The following is a 21,429-nucleotide window of genomic DNA, read 5'->3' as shown; positions in this document are numbered from 1 at the left end:
GCAGTGTGTAACTGAGCTGTTTGTGAATGTAAAAGGTCTGCAAAATTGTAAAGATCAAAGTGCACGACAAATAAAGTTATTAGGTGCGTCCCAATTCGCGTACTTATGCACCATTCTATGACGTTTTTAAGTATAAATAGTGTGAGTAGTGCGTTCACACTGAAAATTACAAAAAGAAAAAGTGCACTTTAAATACCCGGATGATGCACTAAATTAACGGAAAAAACGAAGTGTGGAATTTTGGACACTCAACTGTCGCAGCTTTAATTACGTAGTGGAGGGGAAGGGAGGATCGTACTCCATTATTAAATGACAAAATAACCTTATAGAATTCGCGCACTACATGGATGAGTGTACATGTAGTGTATATGTGCATAGTGTAGTGTGTCATTTGGGACGCAACTATTGTCTCCCAAAAGAAAGAACTGATTCTAAACTGTTAAAACGAGTCCTTGTCCGGTCTCACTTCCTGTAACAATGTAACACATTTGCATAATGCCAGCCTGTGGTGTTCACTGGCTCCCCGCGAACAACGTCTACTTTGCACCGCCCTCAAACACTGTAGTTGTAGCTGAGACTGGAAGAGTTTGGTGCTTGTTGTCGACGCTGACACTGTTTTCAACACTGCAAATCCACTTTAATGCACTTCCAAAGGATGAGGACTGGCACTGGAATTCATCCGGAAAACTGTAAGCGGTTGACCAGTCACAACAGACTAGGCCATCTGACCAATCAGAGCAGAGTGGGCTCTCAGAAAGGAGGGTTTTAGAGAGACTTGATGAATCTTTTGAAGCTGGAACACACCAAGCCGACGCCGACAATCTAGTGGCGACGAAAGCAGATTGCGGGGTTGGCTCACGTCAGCAGTGTCTGTGTCCAAAGTTGGCCTGACACACCAAACCGACGCTCGACAGCTGACGGCCAAGTAGCACGTCCGTTCTGCGCCTGCGCAAGATGAAATGCCTTTCCGTACCAGCAGGTGGCAGTAGCTGAACGGCCAATCAGAATGATCAGATGGCCTGACCATTGACAGTAAAAGAAATGGACACAGCGACCCCATTGGAACTCAACTGAGACAAGTGAAGCCCATTTTTTGCGATTTTTAGCACTTCCGTTTCTGACGCGCAGACTCAAACTAAGCTTGAAGACGTCAGCAACCTGTCTGACAGATGTAAATCTTCTAGTAACTGTGCGTGCAAACTGTCATCGTTAATCTTGCAGAGACGGCGAGCTTGAGCGGGGAGTTCTTTGGCGTGAGTGAGCAGGAGTAAGTATTCTGATTAATTAGTTTGTATAGTATTTTAAAATGTAACGCCAGTACGCCATATGAAGTTTATGCATACTATTGCCTGCGAGCTTCTCCTCCTGTCTGTACGGTAATTTCTCTACTGTGCGACAGAGAGTCGAGTGGTTATGACGCAATCGTTAGCCTATTTTTACAAAAACTGTTTCTACGGGGCCATAATGTAACATAGAAGGTAATGGAGCCCTTCATACATTGTCGTGTATGTTTAGAAATAAATAATGGACAAATGGAGTCTTTAAACGCCTCAGATGTAAAGTTATTCGCTGTCAAAGTGACGCCAAAATTAATGGGAGTCAATGGGATGCTAACGCAAGTGAAGTTCTGCTACAAGATGGCGGCATGCGGCCGACTTCAACTTCCGGTCGACTTCCTTGGGCACTGGGCCTGACGAGCTCCGATGCCGATTCAACATGTCGAATCGGCTGGAAAAAAGCGATCGAGGAACAACTCTGCGGAACACACTGATAAAACTTAGTCGGCCGACGAACAAAAACTGCCCGATGACCGACCGTTGGCTTGGTGTGTTCCTGCCTTAATAAAACATTTTCAGACTCTTTGAGAAATGAGGTGATGTGATATAGACCCTTTTCTAGACCCTTTTAATAGTCATCAATATTGAAAATCCTGCAAAGTTTTTTATATTTTCATTTAAAATAAAAAAAATCTTTCTTCTGACTGCCGTTATCAATAGCTCTCTATTTTTTTCCTCTTTTTGAAAGTTGTGAAAACACTATTGTGGAGTTTTTCTTTTGCTATTTGCACAAATGGAAACTTTAAAAAATATATTTAATGAAGTCTCTCTTTCACTGCAATAAAAGTTTACCCAACTACGAGTGGGTATCAGTAATATTTCAGATTTATAGTAATATTGTGAGATATTACAATTCAATTTAAAATGCAATTTATTTCTGTGATCAAAGGTGAATTTTCAGCATCATTACTCCAATCTTCAGTGTCACAAGATCCTTCAGAAATAATTCTAATATGCTGATTTGCTACCCAAGAAACCTTTCTGATTATTATCAATGTTGGAAACAGTTGTGATGATTCAGATTTTTGTGGAAACCATGATGTGATTTTTTTCAGGTTTCTTTGATGAATAGAAAAGTTCAAAAGACATTGTTTCAACATTTATTTGAAATAACATCATAAATGTCTTTAATGTCAATTTTTACCATTTAATGCATCCTCACTGAATAAAAGTATTTTAATAATTCAAAAAAATCTTCCTGACCCAAAACTTTTGAAAGGTAGTGTACTTAGCATGTCAGACAAGTTTGTATTTAATGGACACATTTTTTAAAAAGTCAATATTGCCACCTAGTGACTAAAACAGACCACTACGTTTAGTAAGTGTAATGCTCATTTCAGTTGTTAGAATACCTTTTCTGCATTTAGCTGTGCTGAGTTTGAATTCATTTCTTTGAAATCCTCAATCCTGATTGTGATAAGAGAAATATGATACCACTAGATTATTTCAAAAAATGCGTTTATTGAAAATGCACAAAACAAATGAGCTTTTTTTTGTCTCAAATACCAAACATCGTATCACAAAATGCAGCATTTATGCATGAAACTCATCGGTTGTAAGGATGCATGGATGCAGATGCAGACTTGATGTTAGTCTTGATATTGCTGGGCATTTTACCTATTAAAATAGAAAATTTAATTAGCATGATAAATGATGATTTTTAAGCCTAAATTTGTTTGTGTATGTTATTGAATGAAGTACCAGGTTGTCCAGGCTGCTGTTGGGAGACTTGCCCACCCATGCCAGCCTGATGGCTCGAGCTTCCAGCGACTGTGACCTGATGTAGTGTGGGGCCTGTTGACATCATCGGCTGTCCAGGGTGACCTGAGGCGACGGGTCCAGGTGGTCTGCATTTCGACAGACCCTTTCCGAACCCCACCGCCGCCACCAATGCATTAGTGTCGGCCGGATTGGAGGATGGCTTGTTTTGTCTTAAAGCTGAATAGAAACATGCATTTAACATCAATGACTTTGCACACATGAAAAACTGGCAAATATAAAACTAGGAGCAATGGTTAAACTACCTGATGTTTCAGAGTCTCTGTCATCACGAGGATTATTCAGCTTTTCCAAAAGATTCGAGCAAAGTTTATTCAAAGTTTGGATCTGTTTCTAAAAAGAAAACAACCAAATTCAACAACCAACCTTTTTACATTTAACATTTAAAATGTGTTTACAGCAGTCTTTGGACATTTCAGACCGAAAAATCTCTGTTTTTTTTACTTCACTGGAATGGTAGAAACTTGGTGACTTTTGCTATATGAACACAAAAACATGTGGGCACGATTAGAAAAGGCTAAATGGTCTTTAAAAAAAAATAAAAAATAGTCCAACTTTTGATCTTCAACAAAAGTGGGAAACAAAAGTGGGGAAGTATATACACTGTTCCACAGGAGTACCAACATGAGGAAACACAAAGGCCAAATTCCCTTAATCATTCATCACAATGAATAAAACCAAAGAATATAGTTCTGATGCGCAGCAAAAGATTGTTGAGCTTCACAAAATAGAAAGTGGCTGTAAAAAAATAGAAAAAAAAAATCCCCATTTCCACCATCAGGGCAATAATTAAGAAGTTCCAATCAATTAAAGATGTTACAAATCTGCCTGGAAGAGGACGTGTGTCTAAATCATCCTAAAGCACAGTGAGGAGGAGAATTTAAGTGGCCAAAGACTCTCCAAGGATCACAGTTGAAGAATTGCAGAGATTAGTTGAGTCTTGTGTCTCAGAATGCCTAAAAAAAATGATCAAACAGCACCTACATCCCCACAAGTTATTTGGGAGTGTTTCAAGAAATATCCTCTGCTCACATCCAGAAACAATCTCCAGCATATTGTGGGATTACAAATTTAAGAATCTGTTTAAGATCTGCTGATCCTACATCCTTACATAACCTCACATGAAGTTTCCAGCATGAGTTTTGTGTAAATTCCTGTTCTTTTTATTGTATATCTAATGAGTCCGATTACTGAGATTCTCATCTTTTGTTGTTAATGGCTCTTGTAGCCCCTGTCCCATTCTTTGAATTGGTGTGCTGATTGGATAAGGACTTGTGACACTCTAGAGTCTGGGGCGGGTTCCTATACCTGAATACTTCATTTGCATGCTTTGTTTAAGGTCATCTCCCTGGTGCTTTGTCTCTATCCCTAAGCACTGCCCCCTAAAATGTATATAAACTTCAATGTACACTGCCTTAGTTAGACTTGATGACTGCAGCTACCGACAGCACGTGTTTTCAATAAAGAATCTGCTGAAGATACATGATGAAGTCTCCTGGTCTTCACTTCTGAGATTTCCAACAATATTCAGTTGTCAGACATGACTGGAACTTCAAACAGGACCAGCTTCTATGGTCAGATGAAACTAAAAATAAGAGCTTTTTGGCAGCAAACTCACCAGATGGGTTTAGTGCACACATGGATAAAAAGTACCCCATGCCTACGGTTAAATATACTGCTGGATCTTTAATGCTGTGGGCCTGTTTTGTTGCTGGAGGTCCTGGACATCCTGTTCAGATACACGGGATCATGGATTCCATGAAATACTAACAGATAAAAAAAAAATCAAAACCTGACCGCTTCTGCTAGAAATCCTATAATGGGCCGTGGTTGGATCTTCCATCAGGACAATGATCCAAAACAAACATCAAAACCAACAAAAAATGTGTCACTGAGCACAAAATGAAGCTTCTGCCATGACCACAACTGTATGTATATATAATATAAAATAAATATATAAAAACAGACACACACACTCACACACACACACACTGTATTGATTGAAAATATGAAACTTTTTTTGTAATATTTGCATTATTTTATGTAGAATTTTTTTTTGTTGAATAATTTAGAGATGAATGTTGTCTAGTACCATGAAATCCCCTCAAAATACAAAATATTAAATAAAAAGCATATCATAGGAATATCGGAGAGTAAATAAACAAGCCTCATTTAGTCTGAATACCTGGGCCATCAGATTTGAGTAAAGGTATGTAGACATCTTGCTAGGAGGATACTGAAGTGTTCTGAATGGTTGTTAGCAGGGACGTGCACAGGAATTTTGAGGGGCAGTTGCTCTGACCTAAAAAAAGGGCACTCCTCCCCTCCTCCCCCCCCCCCCCCCCGCACCTCAGGTGTGCAATATTTTTCTAATAATTCAACGGCCCGTCGTCAATTAGTCCTATCTGGAATCACCGCTTAAATAATGTTTTGACATCGACAACCCAAGTGCATTTTACCTCAAACTTGCTTCTAGTTAACTTTCTAAAGTAGCAATCGCTTCTCGGGTCGACATTAACACACTGACAAAATTATATTCAGAATTAAAAATATTTTTATACCACTTTTTAATGTGTGATTGTGTAAAGGTTTTCACGAAATACCAACCTTTCGCGAACTTGCTTCCAACACTCGTTCTCATGGAGGCGCGGTGTGCACGGAGGGGAGGGGCTGTGCGTGCGCGAGTATGTGAGAGAGACGCGTGAGTGAGAGACGCAGGGAAATTAAATGAAGCTGAACGTTTGCTCTATGAAAAACATTGACAAAGAGGAAAACTAAGGACATTTAGTCTATAATTTTATTTTGTTTTAGTTAGTTTTGCCAAACACACATTACAGTTTTGGTTAGTTATCGTTTTATTTTTATTTCAGTTAACGATGATGTTTTTTCCCACCTAGTTTTCGTTTTTTCATTCGTTTTCGTTAACGATTATAACCTTACTCACCTTTCCGACAACGTTAAGTCGTCTCACCCGACAACCGCGACAATCTCCTTCTAGTGCCGCTCATGCAGGCTCAGCTCAGGTGCCGGTCGCGTGCAGCGCTGCAGCCACGTAAACAGAGTTTGCCCTTCCCCTACTGACTTTCACTTTCGTACGGGTGCCCAAATATGGAAGTGAATGAGGCTTTGCGATTTTTTTATTTTTTTTATTTTTTTTTAAATCTAGGCCTACGTGAAATTATGCATCTATTGTACGATTTTTTTTTTTAATTTTTTTTTTCCACCTCGGAAGGGCAACGTGAGTCGAGAAGGGCATATGGGCAGTTGCCCGGGCAACCTGAGCAACCCCCCTGTGCACGTCCCTGGTTGTTAGGGTGTTTTTCCACACTCATCATGTGTTTGTTTACCTGAGCTACTTCAGGTCCGATCCGGGCTGCTTCGGCACTCAGGTGTTTCTCCTGTTCTTCAACCTCTGGGTCAGGTTTAGTCCTGAGGTGGTCCGGCACGATCTCATGGCTGAAGACAGGCACTCGCTGCTCTGTTAGTTTCTGGGAAGTAACAAAATAGTGAAGGTTTCACCTTAAAATTAAATAGTCCACTTTTTGCCAGTTATGGTGTCATTGCTCATCATAACCAAGGTGACATTGTAAATATACTCACCGCCAGCTCTTCATCTCGATCAGGAGACAGCAGCAGGGGTATGATGACCTGTGACCTGTATGATGGGGTCTTCTCGTTTCTTAACAGCTTGTTGATAGTGTTCAGCTGCCCAGACAGAAGGGCGAAATTATCCAGTACAGAGGGCCTGAATTCAAAACATCAGAGTCAACATTGTGACAGATGCACTGTGGAGTTTATCAGGAAAGACTTGTAGTTCTTACTCACCACGTGAGCCTCTCATACTCATTTTCCAATTTATAAATGAAACTCTGCAGGGAACCTTTCAGATGAGCCACGCGAGTGACCAGAGACTCTACAGACGCCTCCAGCTGCTTCTCCTCCCGCTGCTATTGAAATACAACACAAACATATCACCCTTCAGCTCTTATATGACATAATACAACAATAATAACAGTTTCGCGTGTTATTTCTGTAGTGTAAGTATCGACAGTTAGCATGCCAGCACTCTATCCGCAGGTAAAACCAACTGCAAAAAATCCTCTTCTCGCAAACTACCTGTGTGATAGTGTCATAATATTGTTAATTATATTTTTCGAAATGCCAAACAGCTGCAGAAATAGATATAAAGTGAGAATGTTTTATCACTTACCTGCATTTCAAAGCTACTAGCAGAACGGCACAATTGAGCGGAAGTAAACAAACACTCGCAGCAGTAAATCGAGTCCGGCTGTCAAAACTGTATGTATATACACCCGAAAGAACGGTTCCTAACTTTTGTAATATATAATTATAAATAACATCACAACATATTTATAATAATTTGTAGACTAATATTGTAGTGTATTATTTGAGTTTAATTATCAGAAAAAAATGCAGACTAAGCTGTTTATATTCCCAGTTTATCTACTGTGACAAAAATAAGGTCCGAAAGTCTGGTTAGCACATGGAACCAAATCAATTCTTTAGGATTTCGACATATTTAATACTAATAATTTCATGTAAAAATGAAAATTGATTTTTAAGTGAAAATTTGAATTTGCACATTTGTATCCTATACTGTAACGTACATTCATACATTCATACATACACATATACACTTTTATCTATAGCCTCTTTTCGAACATATATGAGGGCTTTTATTTTGAATTCGTGAACGGGAAGTGAAGCAGCTGCAGTCAGTCAGTCAGGCTGCAGTTTACAGATAATGACACAAACCTTCTAAAACTCGCTCAAAAACAACCCGCTAGTAATGCGAAGCACGGCATGGCAGACAGACAGGACAATGAGGTAAATTAAACTCTTACTTTTACTGAGTTTGTTTGTTTTGTTCAGTTCCTGCTCGGACATGTTTACAGGTTAGGTAACAGAGCAAATAAACAGATCAGTAGGAAAACATTTATTTGAGAAGAAATTTGAGACTTTTATTCTGTTATTCCTGCACCGAATTCCCTTTTCTGTAATAAAACTGTTAAAAAATTAGATATTTGCAAGGAGTTTAACGAAAGGGTTGGAAGTAAATCAGTTTACTGCAGTTCTGTCATGTGTTTGCAGCCACTCCCTCAGACTACACAACAACAACAACAACAACAACAACAACACGCTGTTCATTTACATCATATATGAGTGGTATTCAATGTGGACACACTGCATGTATTTATCGCTGTCCTTCAAATTTAGCTGTAGCGTTTTAAAATTATCCAGCAGTAGATGCAGTTTGTGGGACAAAAACTGCAGCAAGTGTCTCTCAGCACTGGACTCATTTTTTTAGCCTGTCAAGAAACAACCATACACAAACTATAAAGACGTTTTTGTTTTCCTTCACTTTTGTATGATAAACAGTGTTGTTTCTTTGTTTTGCTCCTACTTGATGTCCAAAGTGAAATCTGGATTGTTATTTTCATACGAATATTTATATGAATATTGTCTAGTATCATAAAATCTCCTCTAAATACAAAATATTAAAACTTCTTTTTACTGTTTCTAGAAGGATTCAAGGTATTTGCCCTCTGGGATTGATTTTAAATTTTTCATGCTAGCATATTTTTAACCACATAAACCATCGTTTATCTGCATTGTGTTTATTTATGTAAAATGCTTCAATTGATTTATTTAATGCAAATTAACCACTTTATAATAAAAACTAAGCAACACATTCAGAGTAACAGTGAATACAGGTATCTATTGCTATGATGTCTGGTCATTTTAAATATCAGGGGTATTTTTGTCACTCATTTTGCCCTGGGCCCTGGTTAATATCTGACCCTGATTTTTCATTAATTTCCACTTAAATTGCTGCTGTGATAATATCATTAATACTGTAAAAAGCATTACATTAGAAAAAGGCAGTAGTTTCAGACTTTTGGACCCCACTGTATTATATACATATACGAATTTATGAACATGCATTTTGAATTTGTGAACGGGAAATATTCTAAATGTTAGATGACACCAAAAACAGAGGTTTTCACTATGTTCCCACATTTTAAATATCTGGGTTATTTTTGCTGGTTAATTTCTGTTACAGATCAGATTATGCACTGTGCCATGATTCCTATGATGTTGTATATGTGATACTGTAGTTAAAGTGTGAACATATACATCACAAGGATCAATCTTTGTATCAGTCTTCTTTCTAAAAGTAGCGCATCTCTCATTTCAAAAACCAAAGACCAGGCAGTTTTTTGGGACAATATTTTTCTTCTTTAATGAAGTGATTGACATGTTAAATGTTGGCTGTTATATGGTGTTTTTCTGTCTGAAGGTGGAGGAGGCTGAGCAGGTGTACCTGCTGATGAAAGAGGAGTACAGGATATCACGCAATGTGCGTCTGTCCTGGTTCCTCAGCCGTCTCAATCAGGTCATTCGGCCCAGTCCACAGTCTGAGCTGGTAAGAGAGTTTATTTAGTGGTCTACTGATGGTGTTTGCAGTAGCTTAATGCATGTCTAGAGAAAAGTGTGACTGATTTAATTCTGATACACCACCTTTCAAAAATGTGGGGTTAGTAAAAAATTTTGAATTCTCTTTTGCTCACCAAGGCTGCATTTATTTGATCGTTAAAAATAAAAACATTAATATTCTGAAATATTTTTACAATTTAAAAGAGCTGTTATCTTAAAATGTAATTTATTCCTGTGATCAAAGCTGAATTTTCAGCATCATTAATCCAGTCTTCAGAGTCACATGATCCTTCAGAAAGTTAATATCTTTTTTTTTTTAAAGTTGTTGAAAACATTTGTGCTGCTACATATTTTTGTGGAAAGCATGACACATTTTTTTCATTTAAAGGGGCCGCAGCCTAAATCGGCTCATATTTAATGATGCCCCAAAATAGGCAATTAAAAAAAAAATTAATAAAAATAAATCTATGGGGTATTTTGAGCTGAAACTTCACAGACAATCCAATCCAATCCACTTTATTTCTATAGCACATTTTACCAACCACACCAGTCTCCAAAGTGCTGCACAAAATTAAAACAATACAATAAAAAGGCACAAAAAGCATTCATAAAATCAATAAAATAAATAAAACAAACTAATAAAAGACACATAAATGCATTAATAAAATCAATAAAATAAATAAAACAAACCAGTAAAAAACACAAATGCATTAATAAAATCAATAAAATTAATAAAACAAACCAAAAAAGACACAGGACCACAAAACTCACGTGGAATTAAAAGCCAAAGAATAAAAGTGGGTCTTAAGACGAGACTTAAAACATTCAACTGTGGGAGCCATTCTGACCTGGGGAGGCAGAGAGTTCCATAGTCTGGGGCCAACCACCGAGAAGGCCCGGTCTCCCCTGGTTTTAAGTCTGGTCTTAGGAACCATGAGCTGGAGCTGGCCCTCAGACCTCAAAGAACGCGCCGGTGTGTAAATTTGGATGAGGTCAACGATATACTGTGGGGCAAGTCCATTCAGGACACCATTCAGGAGACACCTTAGACTTATATTACATCTTTTAAAAAAACGTTCTACGGCACCTTTAACGTCCTTGCTGAGTAATAGTAAAAAAAAAAAAAAAATCTTACTTTTGAACAGTAGTGTGTATTTAATGATGGCAAATGAGATCCCACGAAGTCATTAAATGAAATGAACACTTATTTTGCACAATATATACTAGCTGATAACAATAACCTCAAAATGATCAAATATCAGTCAATTCATCTTACTTTAATATATTCTATTTTTATTATCTTTCCGTGCATGTCTCAGGCCTTCCTTTTGATACCTTGAAAGCCTATATTAGAACAATAGCAATTTCATTGAATCACATCACCCAGGGCAGCGTTTCCCAAAAGCATCGTAAGCTTAAGTTGATTGTAGCTCCATTGCTACAAATGTAGCTACGATCAACTTAGGCATGCAGTGCTTTTGAGAAATGCTACCCAGATCAGTTCAGACCTTCATGGATAACATGACATTGTATCCCAATATATCTTGTGAGAATCTCTTTGTGTTTGTCCGTCTCTGATCATGTTTGTGTTGTGTCTGCTCAGCTGAAGTCAGAGAATGAGCTGGATGTTTTGAGCGTCCTCCCAAAAGGATGGCAGCCCGATTCTCCTCCCTCGTCCTGCTCATGTCTGCTGGTTCCCTCCACGCGTGTGACCTTCCTGGCTCGCAGGTACCGCTTCATCATCGAGCTGGACCTGAGCCCATCCACTGGGATCGTGGTAAGAGATTGTCACCGTCAAATTCAGTGACTTGTTTAATTCTTTCAAGAGTGCAGTGTCATGTGTTGCTTGCCTTTAGGATGACAGCACAGGAGAGATGATCTTTGATGAAGTCTTCCATGCTCTGTCTCGATGCTTGATTGGTCTGGCAAAACCCTTTAAAGTCCCAGGAACTGATCATGTGTTCCAGCCAGAGATCTTCATCACTATTCTGGCATATTCCTCCATCATTGGCCTTAGTTCTCATCAGGTCTGGATCGCAGGTCATTGTGAATCTATAACTGCACATTAGTAGAATGCTGTTTCTGACTGGTTATATGCCATGATTCTGCCTATCAGGTGTTGGTTCAGGGCTGTCAGCTGGACTGTATGGATTTGGAGCAGTTCTTGCATCAGATCTATCAGCAGCTGAGAGCCGTAGAGAGCAGCATCGCTGAAGTCCTGCAGCAGCAGCACAATCAGGCAAGAGCGCTTGTGGTTTTTATACAGGCATACATAAAGCCATAAGCAGCAAGAGGCCACATTGCAGTGCATTACAGCAATTTTACTGAAGTTAAATTTTGTATAACTTAGCATTAAAATGACTGTAATGCACAGCCATGTGGTTTTTTGCTTTTGTAAAATGGCAGCAACAGCAATATGATAAAAGATACCAATGTTCAGTGTGCTACTTTTATTTACTTTTTTAAATTAATACGTGTATTCATTAAGGATGCATTAAATTGTGACAGTAAAGACATTTATAATGTTACAAAAGATTTCTATTTCAAATAAATTCTGTTCTTTTGAACTTTCTATTCATCAAAGAATCCTGAAAAATAAAAATGTATCACAGTTTCCACATAAATATGAAGCAGCACAACTGTTACCAACATTTATAATAATCAGAAATGTTTCTTGAGCAGCAAATCAGCATATTAGAATAATGATGCTAAAAATTCAAATCAGAGGAATAAATTACATTTTACAATATATTGAATATAGAAAACAGTTTTTTTAGATTATAATAATATTTCACAATAGTTTTTATTGTATCTTTGATCAAATAATTGCAGTCTTGGTGAACATAAGACACTTCTTTCAAAAATATTAAACAATCTTACCAACCTCAAACTTTTGAACTGTAGTGTTTGTTTGAAATAAGATTCAAATTTGTTATATTAGACACTTTATGTCTAATGTCTAAAACATTTTCTCTCTATATGTTCTTCAGTTCAGTGGATCTGTTTATCAGTCGTTCTCCAATGACGCTGTAGAGGAACCGTCTCAGAGGAAGCCAGGGGTTTCAATGGTGACGGCAGATGTCGGGCTGGTCAGCATGGTGAGGCAGGGGATTCTGGCGCTGCAACTTCTGCCTCCAAACTCTGGAGCAGGTCAGTGTCTCTATGCGTCCTGTGTCCCACCTGATGATGAAATCCAGTGAGCATCACATGTACCAACCAGTTATTTCACTTTATTTTAATTTATTTTTTATTAGTGCACCCAGAAATAGTATTGCTTATACTATGATTGGTTTTAAAGAAGAACTAATTACTAAATTTACCAGAGTTTGCAATGTTTAACCCATGTGCATGAATGTGCCTGAATGGTTATGAATATAGTACAATTAATCATCTTTTATGTTGTCCCGCAGGTATAATAATTATCACAGATGGAGTGACGAGCGTTCCTGATGTAGCTGTGTGTGAAACTCTGCTGAACCAGCTGAGAAGTGGAACCATCGCCTGTTCCTTTGTTCAAGTACTGCTCAGATCCATTTTGACATGTTCATGTTCATTCTGACTGCCACAAACATATTAATGCTCTTTACACTACCTTTCAAAAAGGTCTGTATGATTTTTAAAAAAAATGTTTCTGAGAGAAGTCTCTTCTGCTCACTAGGGCTGCAAATATTTGATCAATAAATGCAGAAAAAAACAGTAATATTGAGAAATCTTATTACAATTTAAAATAATTGTTAATGTGAATATATTTTAAAATGTAATTTATTCCTGTGATCCAAGCTGAATTTTCAGCATCATTACTCCAGTCTTCAGTGTCAAAATATCCTTCAGAAATAATTCTAATATGCTGATTTGCTGCTCAAACATTTATTTGAGTTTAAATATAACAGCATTTATTTGAAATAGAAATATTTTGTAATATTATAAATGACTTTACCGTCTAATTTATTGTGTCCTTTCTGAATAAAAGTATTAATTTCTTTAAAGGGGTCATGAACTGCTTTTTTTTTTTTTTTAAAGAGGCAAAAGAGGCAATGATGTAGAAGTAGGCATTGATCTTCTTCTGCAGAGGTGGCCTTTCATCGCGCTATGACATAATAATGTGACAAAATCCGAAATTAGTTGTTTTCTGAGCTTGGGTTCAATAAAAGCTGTTTTTAGACTAACAAGGAAGTTCTGAGTTTTGAAACTTACAGGATGTTTTTATAGTACAATGACCTCTTATATGTCAAAATATCAAGGAAAATTTGATTTCTCAATTCATGACCCCTTTAAAAAAATCAAACTGACCCCAAACTTTTGACAAGTAGTGTAAATGCAGTTTTTATTCTTTGACTGTGTAACTGTTATAAAACATTCTCTTTTGTTCTAATGTGTTTTCCTCAGGTGGGCGGCGCATACTCTTACGACTGTAGTTTTGGCTACATCCCCAACGTGGAGCTGATGAAGTTCATCTCCATGGCAACCTTTGGCTCCTATCTGTCCATGTGTCCAGAATCTGACTTGACAGGCGACGAGATGAACGCTTACCACCGCTCCTTCCTCACGTACTCCTTCCTGAGGACCGGAGAGTCCATGAACCCAGAGTACTACTGCTGTAAGCACAACTCAGGGTTAAGAGAAGGTCCTGAGTATTTCATTGTTTTAACATTTCAAACTATCCATGGTTTTTCTTGGAAAAATGTGCCTGTTGTAGCTTTAAAATAATAAAGATACAACAGTAGTAGCCAAAAGTGATGTACGGCCTAAGAAAATTGACATCTTCACCCATTATTCACATTTTTATTAATGTGTTAAAGATTTTGTAAGCTTAATGGTAGTTGTGCAATGAAATTCTGATGGCAGTTTTTGGCCAGGCTGTCATACAAAGAAATTATGCAAAAAAACAAGAGAGAACCAACGAAATATTAAAAACTGGTTATGTTGTAGTTAATGTTTGCTTTTTCATGTGTTTTTTTTTTTTTTGTCAGATAAATACCTTGTTTTAGTATAATTTATATTATCATAGTATTTATTAATGTTTTGAAGTAGCTTTTATTTTTATGTTGCCATTATATTACATTATTTTCCATTACTTTCATTTTAATTGAAATATTTGTATGTGGTTTTGTCATTTGTAATTAATTTAGTACTTAAAATTATTAAAAAAAGTAACATATTTATTTCAGTCTAATGTTGGTTTAAGTTTTGCATATAATATTTACATTTTATTTTATCTCAGCTTTTTTCAATTACTGAGAACAATTTTTAATAATTTTAGTTAACAGTACCAACACTGAGAGTGACTAAAGTATCTAAATACTTTATTTGGGACTGCATGTTTAAAACAGGGATTACACGGTTTCTGTTTTATTAGACAAAAAGACATCTGAGAACTGCAGAGAAGGATGGAAAGCATTCAAAGATGTTTGAGTGCTTGAATATTTCTAAGAGAGGATTGCTCTGTCCACATAAAACATTCTGTTAATTCACCACACATCAGACAGAAAAGCTCTGACGGGGTTTTCAAACATCTCAACTCTGTCTTTGCACTTTCAGTTCTGCCTCATAACCAAACAAAATTCATGTCACATTTGAGGTGATTTCATAAGTGCTCATGAGATTTGGTTATTTCGGATGTCATATGATTTTCAGTGGGGCATCTGCTTTTTTCCTTTTGTAATGTTTGAAGTTGCTGAGTCATTTGTGAAATGAAGCATCTGACTGCATGGAACCGCACTTGATTTTACTTTCACTTCTAAAACTTCTAGACACCCCTAAGATTAGATTGGCTGGTATGCATACATTGCCGTTAAACAGTTTGGGATCAGTAAGATTTTTTAAAATGTTTTTAAAAGAAGTCTCTTCTGCTCAACAAAGCTGCATTTATTTGATCCAAAATACAGTAAAAACTGCAATATTATGAAATATTATTACAATTTAAAATAACTGTTTTCTATTTGAATATATTGTAAAATGCAATTTATTCCTGTGATCAAAGCTGAATTTTCATTATCAATACTCCAGTCTTCAGTGTCACATGATCCTTTAGAAATCATTCAGATATGCCGATTTGCTGCTCAAGAAACATTTTTGATTATTATCAATGTTAAGTTATGTACATTTTTTTCAGGATTTTTTTAATGAATAAAAAGTTCAAAAGAACAGCGTTTAGCTGAAATATAAATCTAACATAAATGTCTTTACTGTCACTTTTGATCAATTTAATGCATCCTTGCTGAATGAAGGTATTAATTTCTTTCCAAAAAGAAATAATTCTATATTACTGACCCAACTTTTGAATGGTATCGTATAATGTTACAAAACTAATGTTGCTTTCTATTTTAGATAAATGCTTTTAAGAGACTTCTTTCAAAAACAAAAAAACTTAACAATCCCAAATACCCAATACCAAACTTTTGAATGGCAGCGTGTGTGTGTATATATATATATAATACACACGCACACACACACATTAGGTTTTATCGATGTAAACAGCACTGTAATGACTGATCTGTGTCATCCATGTGTTTCTAGTCTCCCAGCACAGACTTTTTAATGAACACCTGGTGTCAGCCAGTGGAAACCCCGCCTTAGTGATGCGCAGGAAGAAACACACCGAGAAGGAAGTGCATGCTGATTTGATCAGTGTGCTGTCTATCAGACTGAGAGAGGGATACACCATCCGAGAGATTAACATCACTAAAGGTACTTTAACTGAAATATGCTTGTATAATGATCTTATGCAAATTACATGTGAAGTTAAGATTAAATAAAAAATCCAGTTTATACAATGCCCAGCTTAACCCAGTTTATTGTTCATTGAGTACTATTAGTATACCATTCATGGGTTTATCTCCCCCACAAGTTTAACATTGAGCCTCCCAGTCACCATCTAAACATTGAGAGTGGTTCGCTCAGATCTCTTTCCAGCTCAAACTATATTGTGAGTTTGAGGCATGGCTTCTGTAGCAGGTGGAGCCAGAGGGTGTTTAACCGCTGCGGGACCATGACTGACACGTTACATGTGAAAAGAAATTGATCTTCATTTATAGAAGTGCAAGATAAAATTAGCTGCATTTAGACCTTCAAAGTTTACACAGGTCATGGTCAAAGGTCAAAGCAACCTGGCATTGCAGAGCTATGCAGCATGCTTCAATGTGCTTCAATGGACATTTCATTACCATACAGCATCATCATGCACTTGTTCAGAAAGACAAATGTACCAGTTTAAAATATTCACTCAGCCTCAAACAGTTTACTCTTAAAAATGCTTAACAGCCTCAAAAAATGCTCCCGGTGCAGATACGTTGGATGGGTTTATTATAAAAGTTGGATGACACATAGCAACACAGCTAAAAATGTTGGACCTTTTTATTGAAAGTAGCCTACTTTTACCTGTAGAGTTGGGGGAGATGCTACATGCGAAAGGGGCATTTGAAAATATGTTTTATTTGTGTAATTCTGCTAGGTTTCACTACTGTCATAGAAACGGCATACTTCACCTTTTAATGCTGTCTTGAAATAGGTAATTGGAATTTCTCAATAACTATGTAATCATCTGTCTCTATAAGGAGGAAGTCAGCTGGAGGTGAAGCTGGTCCTTCTCTGGAAGCATAACATGCGCATCGAGTACCTTGCTGTGGCGTCCTGGCCCCTGGATCCAATCAAACGCACCACCTGGGTGGAGGTGACGATGGAGGGCAGTTATGACATCCTCCATGACATCAGCTGCACCATGCGGAAACCAATCACAAGCCCCTACCGGACGTCTGTCATCCGTCGCTTCTGGAACACTCTGCAGAGGTCAGATTTCTGTTTTAAACACTGGGTTATGTCTTAACTTGAACATCAATTGCAGAAGAAGGATTTTATACACTTTGCTGTCAGTTTTAGTTTGATGTCGTAAAGTAAAGCTGTATGTCATGTCTTCTCAACAGCATAAATCAGACAGACCAGATGTTGGTGCACTTGCAGTCCTTTAATTCCATCCCAGAACATTACACCATCCCCGAAAGCACGAAAAATGGTGTTCCTCTTTTTTACATCCCACCTGGATCCACCACACCAGTGAGTTAGCACAAAACTAAAGAGTGCAAACAATTGGGTTCAGCAAGATTCTTTTTTAACAAATCAATACTTTTATTCAGAAAGAATGCCTTAAATTTATCAATAGTGTCAGTAAAGACATTTAAAATGTTACAGAAGAGTTCTGTTTCAAATAAATGCTTTTGAACTTTCTGTACATCAAATAATCATGACAAAAATGTTTCACAGTTTCCACATAAATATGAAGCAGCACAACTGTTTTCAACATTGATAATCATCAATAATGTTTCTTGAGCAGCAATTCAGCATATTAAAATGATTTCTGAAGGATCATGTGACACTGAAGACTGGAGTAATGATGCTGAAAATTCAGCTTTGCCTCACTGGAATAAATTACATTTCACAATGTATTTAGATGGATATTTTAAATTGTAATAATATTTCACAATATTACTGTTTTTAATGTATTTCTGATCAAATAAATGCAGCCTTGGTGAGCAGATGAGACTTCTAAAACATTGAAAAATCATACAGACTCCAAACTTTTTGTGTATACTGTGGATAAAAGTGTCTCTTAAATAATAATAATAAAATAATAATTTAACATACTAAATTTTTAATGTGTTATGGTGATATTAACAAGGTGTGACACTTTGACAAAGGCTTTTTGCTGAAACGTTGGTGAAATAAAGTAATAAAGCAAGTGAGTGTGCAGCCATATCTCCTTTTATACGGATTTGTTTTATTTGACCGGCACCTTGGATGGTTTGCGTTTGCATAAGTGCTTTATTAAGGAACTGATATTAACATGCTAACCACAATCCTGTTCTCCATCAGGTCCTCTCCCTCCAGCACAGTGGCTCTAAAGACTCCAGCCAATCGCAGTTTGCCTCCTACTGGAAGCCCATCCTGTCCATGGACGCTAACTTCTGGCAGCGCTGGCTGCACATGCATCGCATTGCTATCATTCTGGAACATGACATGTGAGTGAGCACAGCCTGGACTGGTCAGCGGTCAATATAGTTTAGTCCTGCTAGTGTTGGGAAAGCTGACCACACACTGCAAGATAACTGGGCCGATTCTCTCCCCTTCCGACAATCTTACTCCAAAAGATTTAACTTGAGTTGGTACAAAAAAAAGAAAGTCCTGGTTTGGAAATACCGCTCCATATAAAAAGTCTACAGTCAACATGAAGTCAAAACTGACCTTATTTTCATACTACCCATCTACATTGTTAACAGTTCATTGGTGCATGTTAGTCAGAAGTGAAATGGCTGATTCCTTTTTAGCTGACACCAAGTTGAGTTGGTGTAAACAGAGAGAGACTTGGTTTGGAGACAGTTACTGCTCCACATAAAAAGTCAGTGTTCAATAAATCCCTTTTGCTTTATGTCTCCCTGTTCAGCCCAGTCCCAAAGCATGTGCACAATGCTGGCAGTAATGGTCGATTCAGTACCGTCCAGTGTCGGATCTCTCACTCTGCCCTCACCTCGCTGCTCAGGGACTGGAGCAGTTTCGTTCTGGTGGAGGGATACTCATACGTCAAACTTATTTACAGGTACATACACAGTTCATTTGCCAGATTTACAGAGCAGTTCAGCAGTGTTTTAACAAGCACTATTCCCACAGTGCCTCTGAGTTGCCACCCGTCTCCTTTTATCTGGTGCGCCTGATCTCTAAAGCTCCCTGCATGGTGCTGCGATTGGGCTTCCCAATAGGAACTCTTGCACACACCAGGAACAAGGTGAGGCTATTGTTTCACACTAGAGTTCAGTTCATTTGATGTGAAAGCTGCTTTCAGAACAGCACAGCAAGGATCCACATAAGAGAATGACTGTTTGTCACTCTGACTCTGTTTGTAGATTCTGGATGAACTTCGAGAGCAGATCCTGCGGCTGCGGTTCCCTCATCGAGTCCAGAATAAAGAGGCCACGCCAAAGACCAAGCGGAAGATTCTGGGTAACGCATCACCTTCCAAGTCTCCACCTCTTCCTGTGCCCAAACCGGCGCTGTCTGACCGGCCGTGTGTGGTGGTGCTCAATAAACCTCTTGAAAAACTACTGATCAGGTCAGTGACGTAAACATAAAACAAGAATGCTCTCATTACTGTTATCTGAATTAGGTTTTTAGCATGTACAAAAAGTTATGATGGTGTTACAGTCAACTTGAAGTCAAAATTTACTTTATTTTCTTGTGTTATTGTAATTATCTTGTATTATTGTATTGTATTATTATTTCTTGTATTATTTTCTTGTATTATTCATTGGTGGTTGTTAGTCCAAAGATAAAAAAAATCCTCTGAAACGGCTTTTCCTTTTGGCTGATGCCAAGTCAATTTTACTTTTTTTTTTTTTAATTTTTACATTTTAACTATTATAGGGACAGTGTTCATGATTAATTGCTGATTGATAAACTGGATTAAATTCCAAAGATTCATGCTTTTTTTTTTTTTTTTTTTTAAATTTAATATTCTGTTACACACCGAAATGTCACATTATAGAAGTACAATGGTTTGCGAACACTGTTATCATGTAGACTTCCATCAATGTTATTTTATTGTTATTATATATAAACTATTATAGTATTTATTAATATTATAAATCAACTTTTATTTTGTTTTAATTTTTCATTTTAACTGCAGTTTGTTTTAATAATTTTGCTATACTTTTTGTCATTTTATTAGTTTTTGTTTTTTATATTTTAATTCAGCTTTAAGTATTTTATTTTATTTCAGTTTTAGTAATTTTTGTAACTTTAGTTGAAGTACTTAGTACTTCAATGTATACTTGTCTTATTTCAGTCAACATTTCTAATTTTAGGTTTTTCATCAAATTTTTATATTAAAAAAAAAAAAAAAAATATATATATATATATATATATTTTTTTTTTTATATAAATATTTTTTTTTTATATAAATATTATATTTATATTAAATTATTTATTTTAGCTTTATTTCAGTTAACAATTTTTTTTTAATTAATAGTTTAGTTTTAGTTAACAATTGACTTCAATTAGGGCCCAAATCTGGCCCCTAATCTTGTTCTGACCTCTACTGACGTCCTGCTACAGGTATGAGAAACTTCCATCAGATTTCCGTACCCCTTTTATCCTAAACATGGAGCCGTTCGCCCAGCCGCCCATCATGGGCGCCCCTCTCAGCATGGCTGCCAGCAGGACGGCGTCCTCCACTGTGGCGTCACTCTCCCGCTACTTCCTGCACCAGCGCTGGGTTTGGGCCGTGCAAAACGGGCCGGGAACCGCTGTATCGCTGCATGCAGTCGCTCATATCCTTTCCATGCTCTCTGAGTGAGTCTGAAATAAAAAATGCAGAAGAGCAGAAATTAACTGTAATAAGCAACTCCGGATAATAGCATTTACAAAATTACTAATTTGTCCCTACTTGACGTTGTTTGCACAGTATTCGTCTGTCTGAAGGCTTCCATTTTGCCGCCAGTGGGGAGGGTATCGTTAACATGGTGACAGAGCTGCCAATGCAGGTGAAAGTATAAACACTCTCTGCTATTATATCCCAGATTTAGCATTTTGTTAGCAATGCATCTCTAACTTTCAATTGTATGCAGAGTCTGCCAGCTGATTTGGATGGAGAAAAACACACCTGCATAGTCCAGTACATCCTATTTCCACCTCATTCCACTTCTACCAAGGACAGGTAACACCTGTGCAAACCAGAGCTTTCTGTTTCTGTTCACTGCTAAATTCTTAACCATGTAAAGCCTGAAATATGAAATCATAGTTAAAAAAAATAGTATTATTAATACTCAGAGTAAAAAACACCACAGTTTTATTCTGATTTGGTGCAGTTGCT

The 21,429-nt window shown here is 37.2% G+C and overlaps 2 protein-coding genes across 14 annotated transcripts in view; one reads left to right on the top strand and one right to left on the bottom strand.

The window, feature by feature from the left end:
- Nucleotides 1-2,773: 2,773 nt before the first annotated feature.
- On the bottom strand, nucleotides 2,774-7,414 carry med8 (mediator complex subunit 8). The gene is made up of 7 exons (XM_067373695.1): nucleotides 7,327-7,414; nucleotides 6,942-7,063; nucleotides 6,717-6,861; nucleotides 6,464-6,604; nucleotides 3,362-3,449; nucleotides 3,039-3,275; nucleotides 2,774-2,954 (listed from the first exon to the last, which is right to left on the bottom strand). Exons 1-7 carry the CDS (start codon nucleotides 7,330-7,332, stop codon nucleotides 2,884-2,886), a joined length of 810 nt encoding a protein of 269 aa, XP_067229796.1. The 5' UTR covers nucleotides 7,333-7,414; the 3' UTR covers nucleotides 2,774-2,883.
- A 417-nt stretch (nucleotides 7,415-7,831) lies between these two features.
- The window catches only part of szt2 (SZT2 subunit of KICSTOR complex), a 110,335-nt gene continuing 96,737 nt past the window's right edge, over nucleotides 7,832-21,429 (top strand). For 8 of the 13 annotated variants that reach the window (XM_067374428.1, XM_067374426.1, XM_067374425.1 and 5 more), the window contains exons 1-18: nucleotides 7,832-7,964; nucleotides 9,439-9,564; nucleotides 11,179-11,352; nucleotides 11,432-11,602; nucleotides 11,692-11,814; nucleotides 12,566-12,725; nucleotides 12,986-13,092; nucleotides 13,962-14,199; nucleotides 16,092-16,262; nucleotides 17,129-17,360; nucleotides 17,495-17,624; nucleotides 18,441-18,586; nucleotides 19,009-19,161; nucleotides 19,233-19,347; nucleotides 19,466-19,671; nucleotides 20,673-20,909; nucleotides 21,022-21,100; nucleotides 21,185-21,273. In XM_067374428.1, the coding sequence (XP_067230529.1) occupies nucleotides 7,941-7,964; nucleotides 9,439-9,564; nucleotides 11,179-11,352; nucleotides 11,432-11,602; nucleotides 11,692-11,814; nucleotides 12,566-12,725; nucleotides 12,986-13,092; nucleotides 13,962-14,199; nucleotides 16,092-16,262; nucleotides 17,129-17,360; nucleotides 17,495-17,624; nucleotides 18,441-18,586; nucleotides 19,009-19,161; nucleotides 19,233-19,347; nucleotides 19,466-19,671; nucleotides 20,673-20,909; nucleotides 21,022-21,100; nucleotides 21,185-21,273 (2,681 nt within the window). In that variant the 5' untranslated portion in view covers nucleotides 7,832-7,940. The remainder of the gene's footprint in view (nucleotides 7,965-9,438; nucleotides 9,565-11,178; nucleotides 11,353-11,431; nucleotides 11,603-11,691; nucleotides 11,815-12,565; nucleotides 12,726-12,985; nucleotides 13,093-13,961; nucleotides 14,200-16,091; nucleotides 16,263-17,128; nucleotides 17,361-17,494; nucleotides 17,625-18,440; nucleotides 18,587-19,008; nucleotides 19,162-19,232; nucleotides 19,348-19,465; nucleotides 19,672-20,672; nucleotides 20,910-21,021; nucleotides 21,101-21,184; nucleotides 21,274-21,429) is intronic. The other 5 variants (XM_067374430.1, XM_067374431.1, XM_067374429.1 and 2 more) reach the window with 1 other exon arrangement.

This window comes from Chanodichthys erythropterus, chromosome 21 (genome assembly GCF_024489055.1).
Source record: "Chanodichthys erythropterus isolate Z2021 chromosome 21, ASM2448905v1, whole genome shotgun sequence".
In the NCBI taxonomy this organism is placed as follows: Eukaryota; Metazoa; Chordata; class Actinopteri; order Cypriniformes; family Xenocyprididae; genus Chanodichthys; species Chanodichthys erythropterus.
This window is presented reverse-complemented; position numbering and strand designations above follow the sequence as displayed.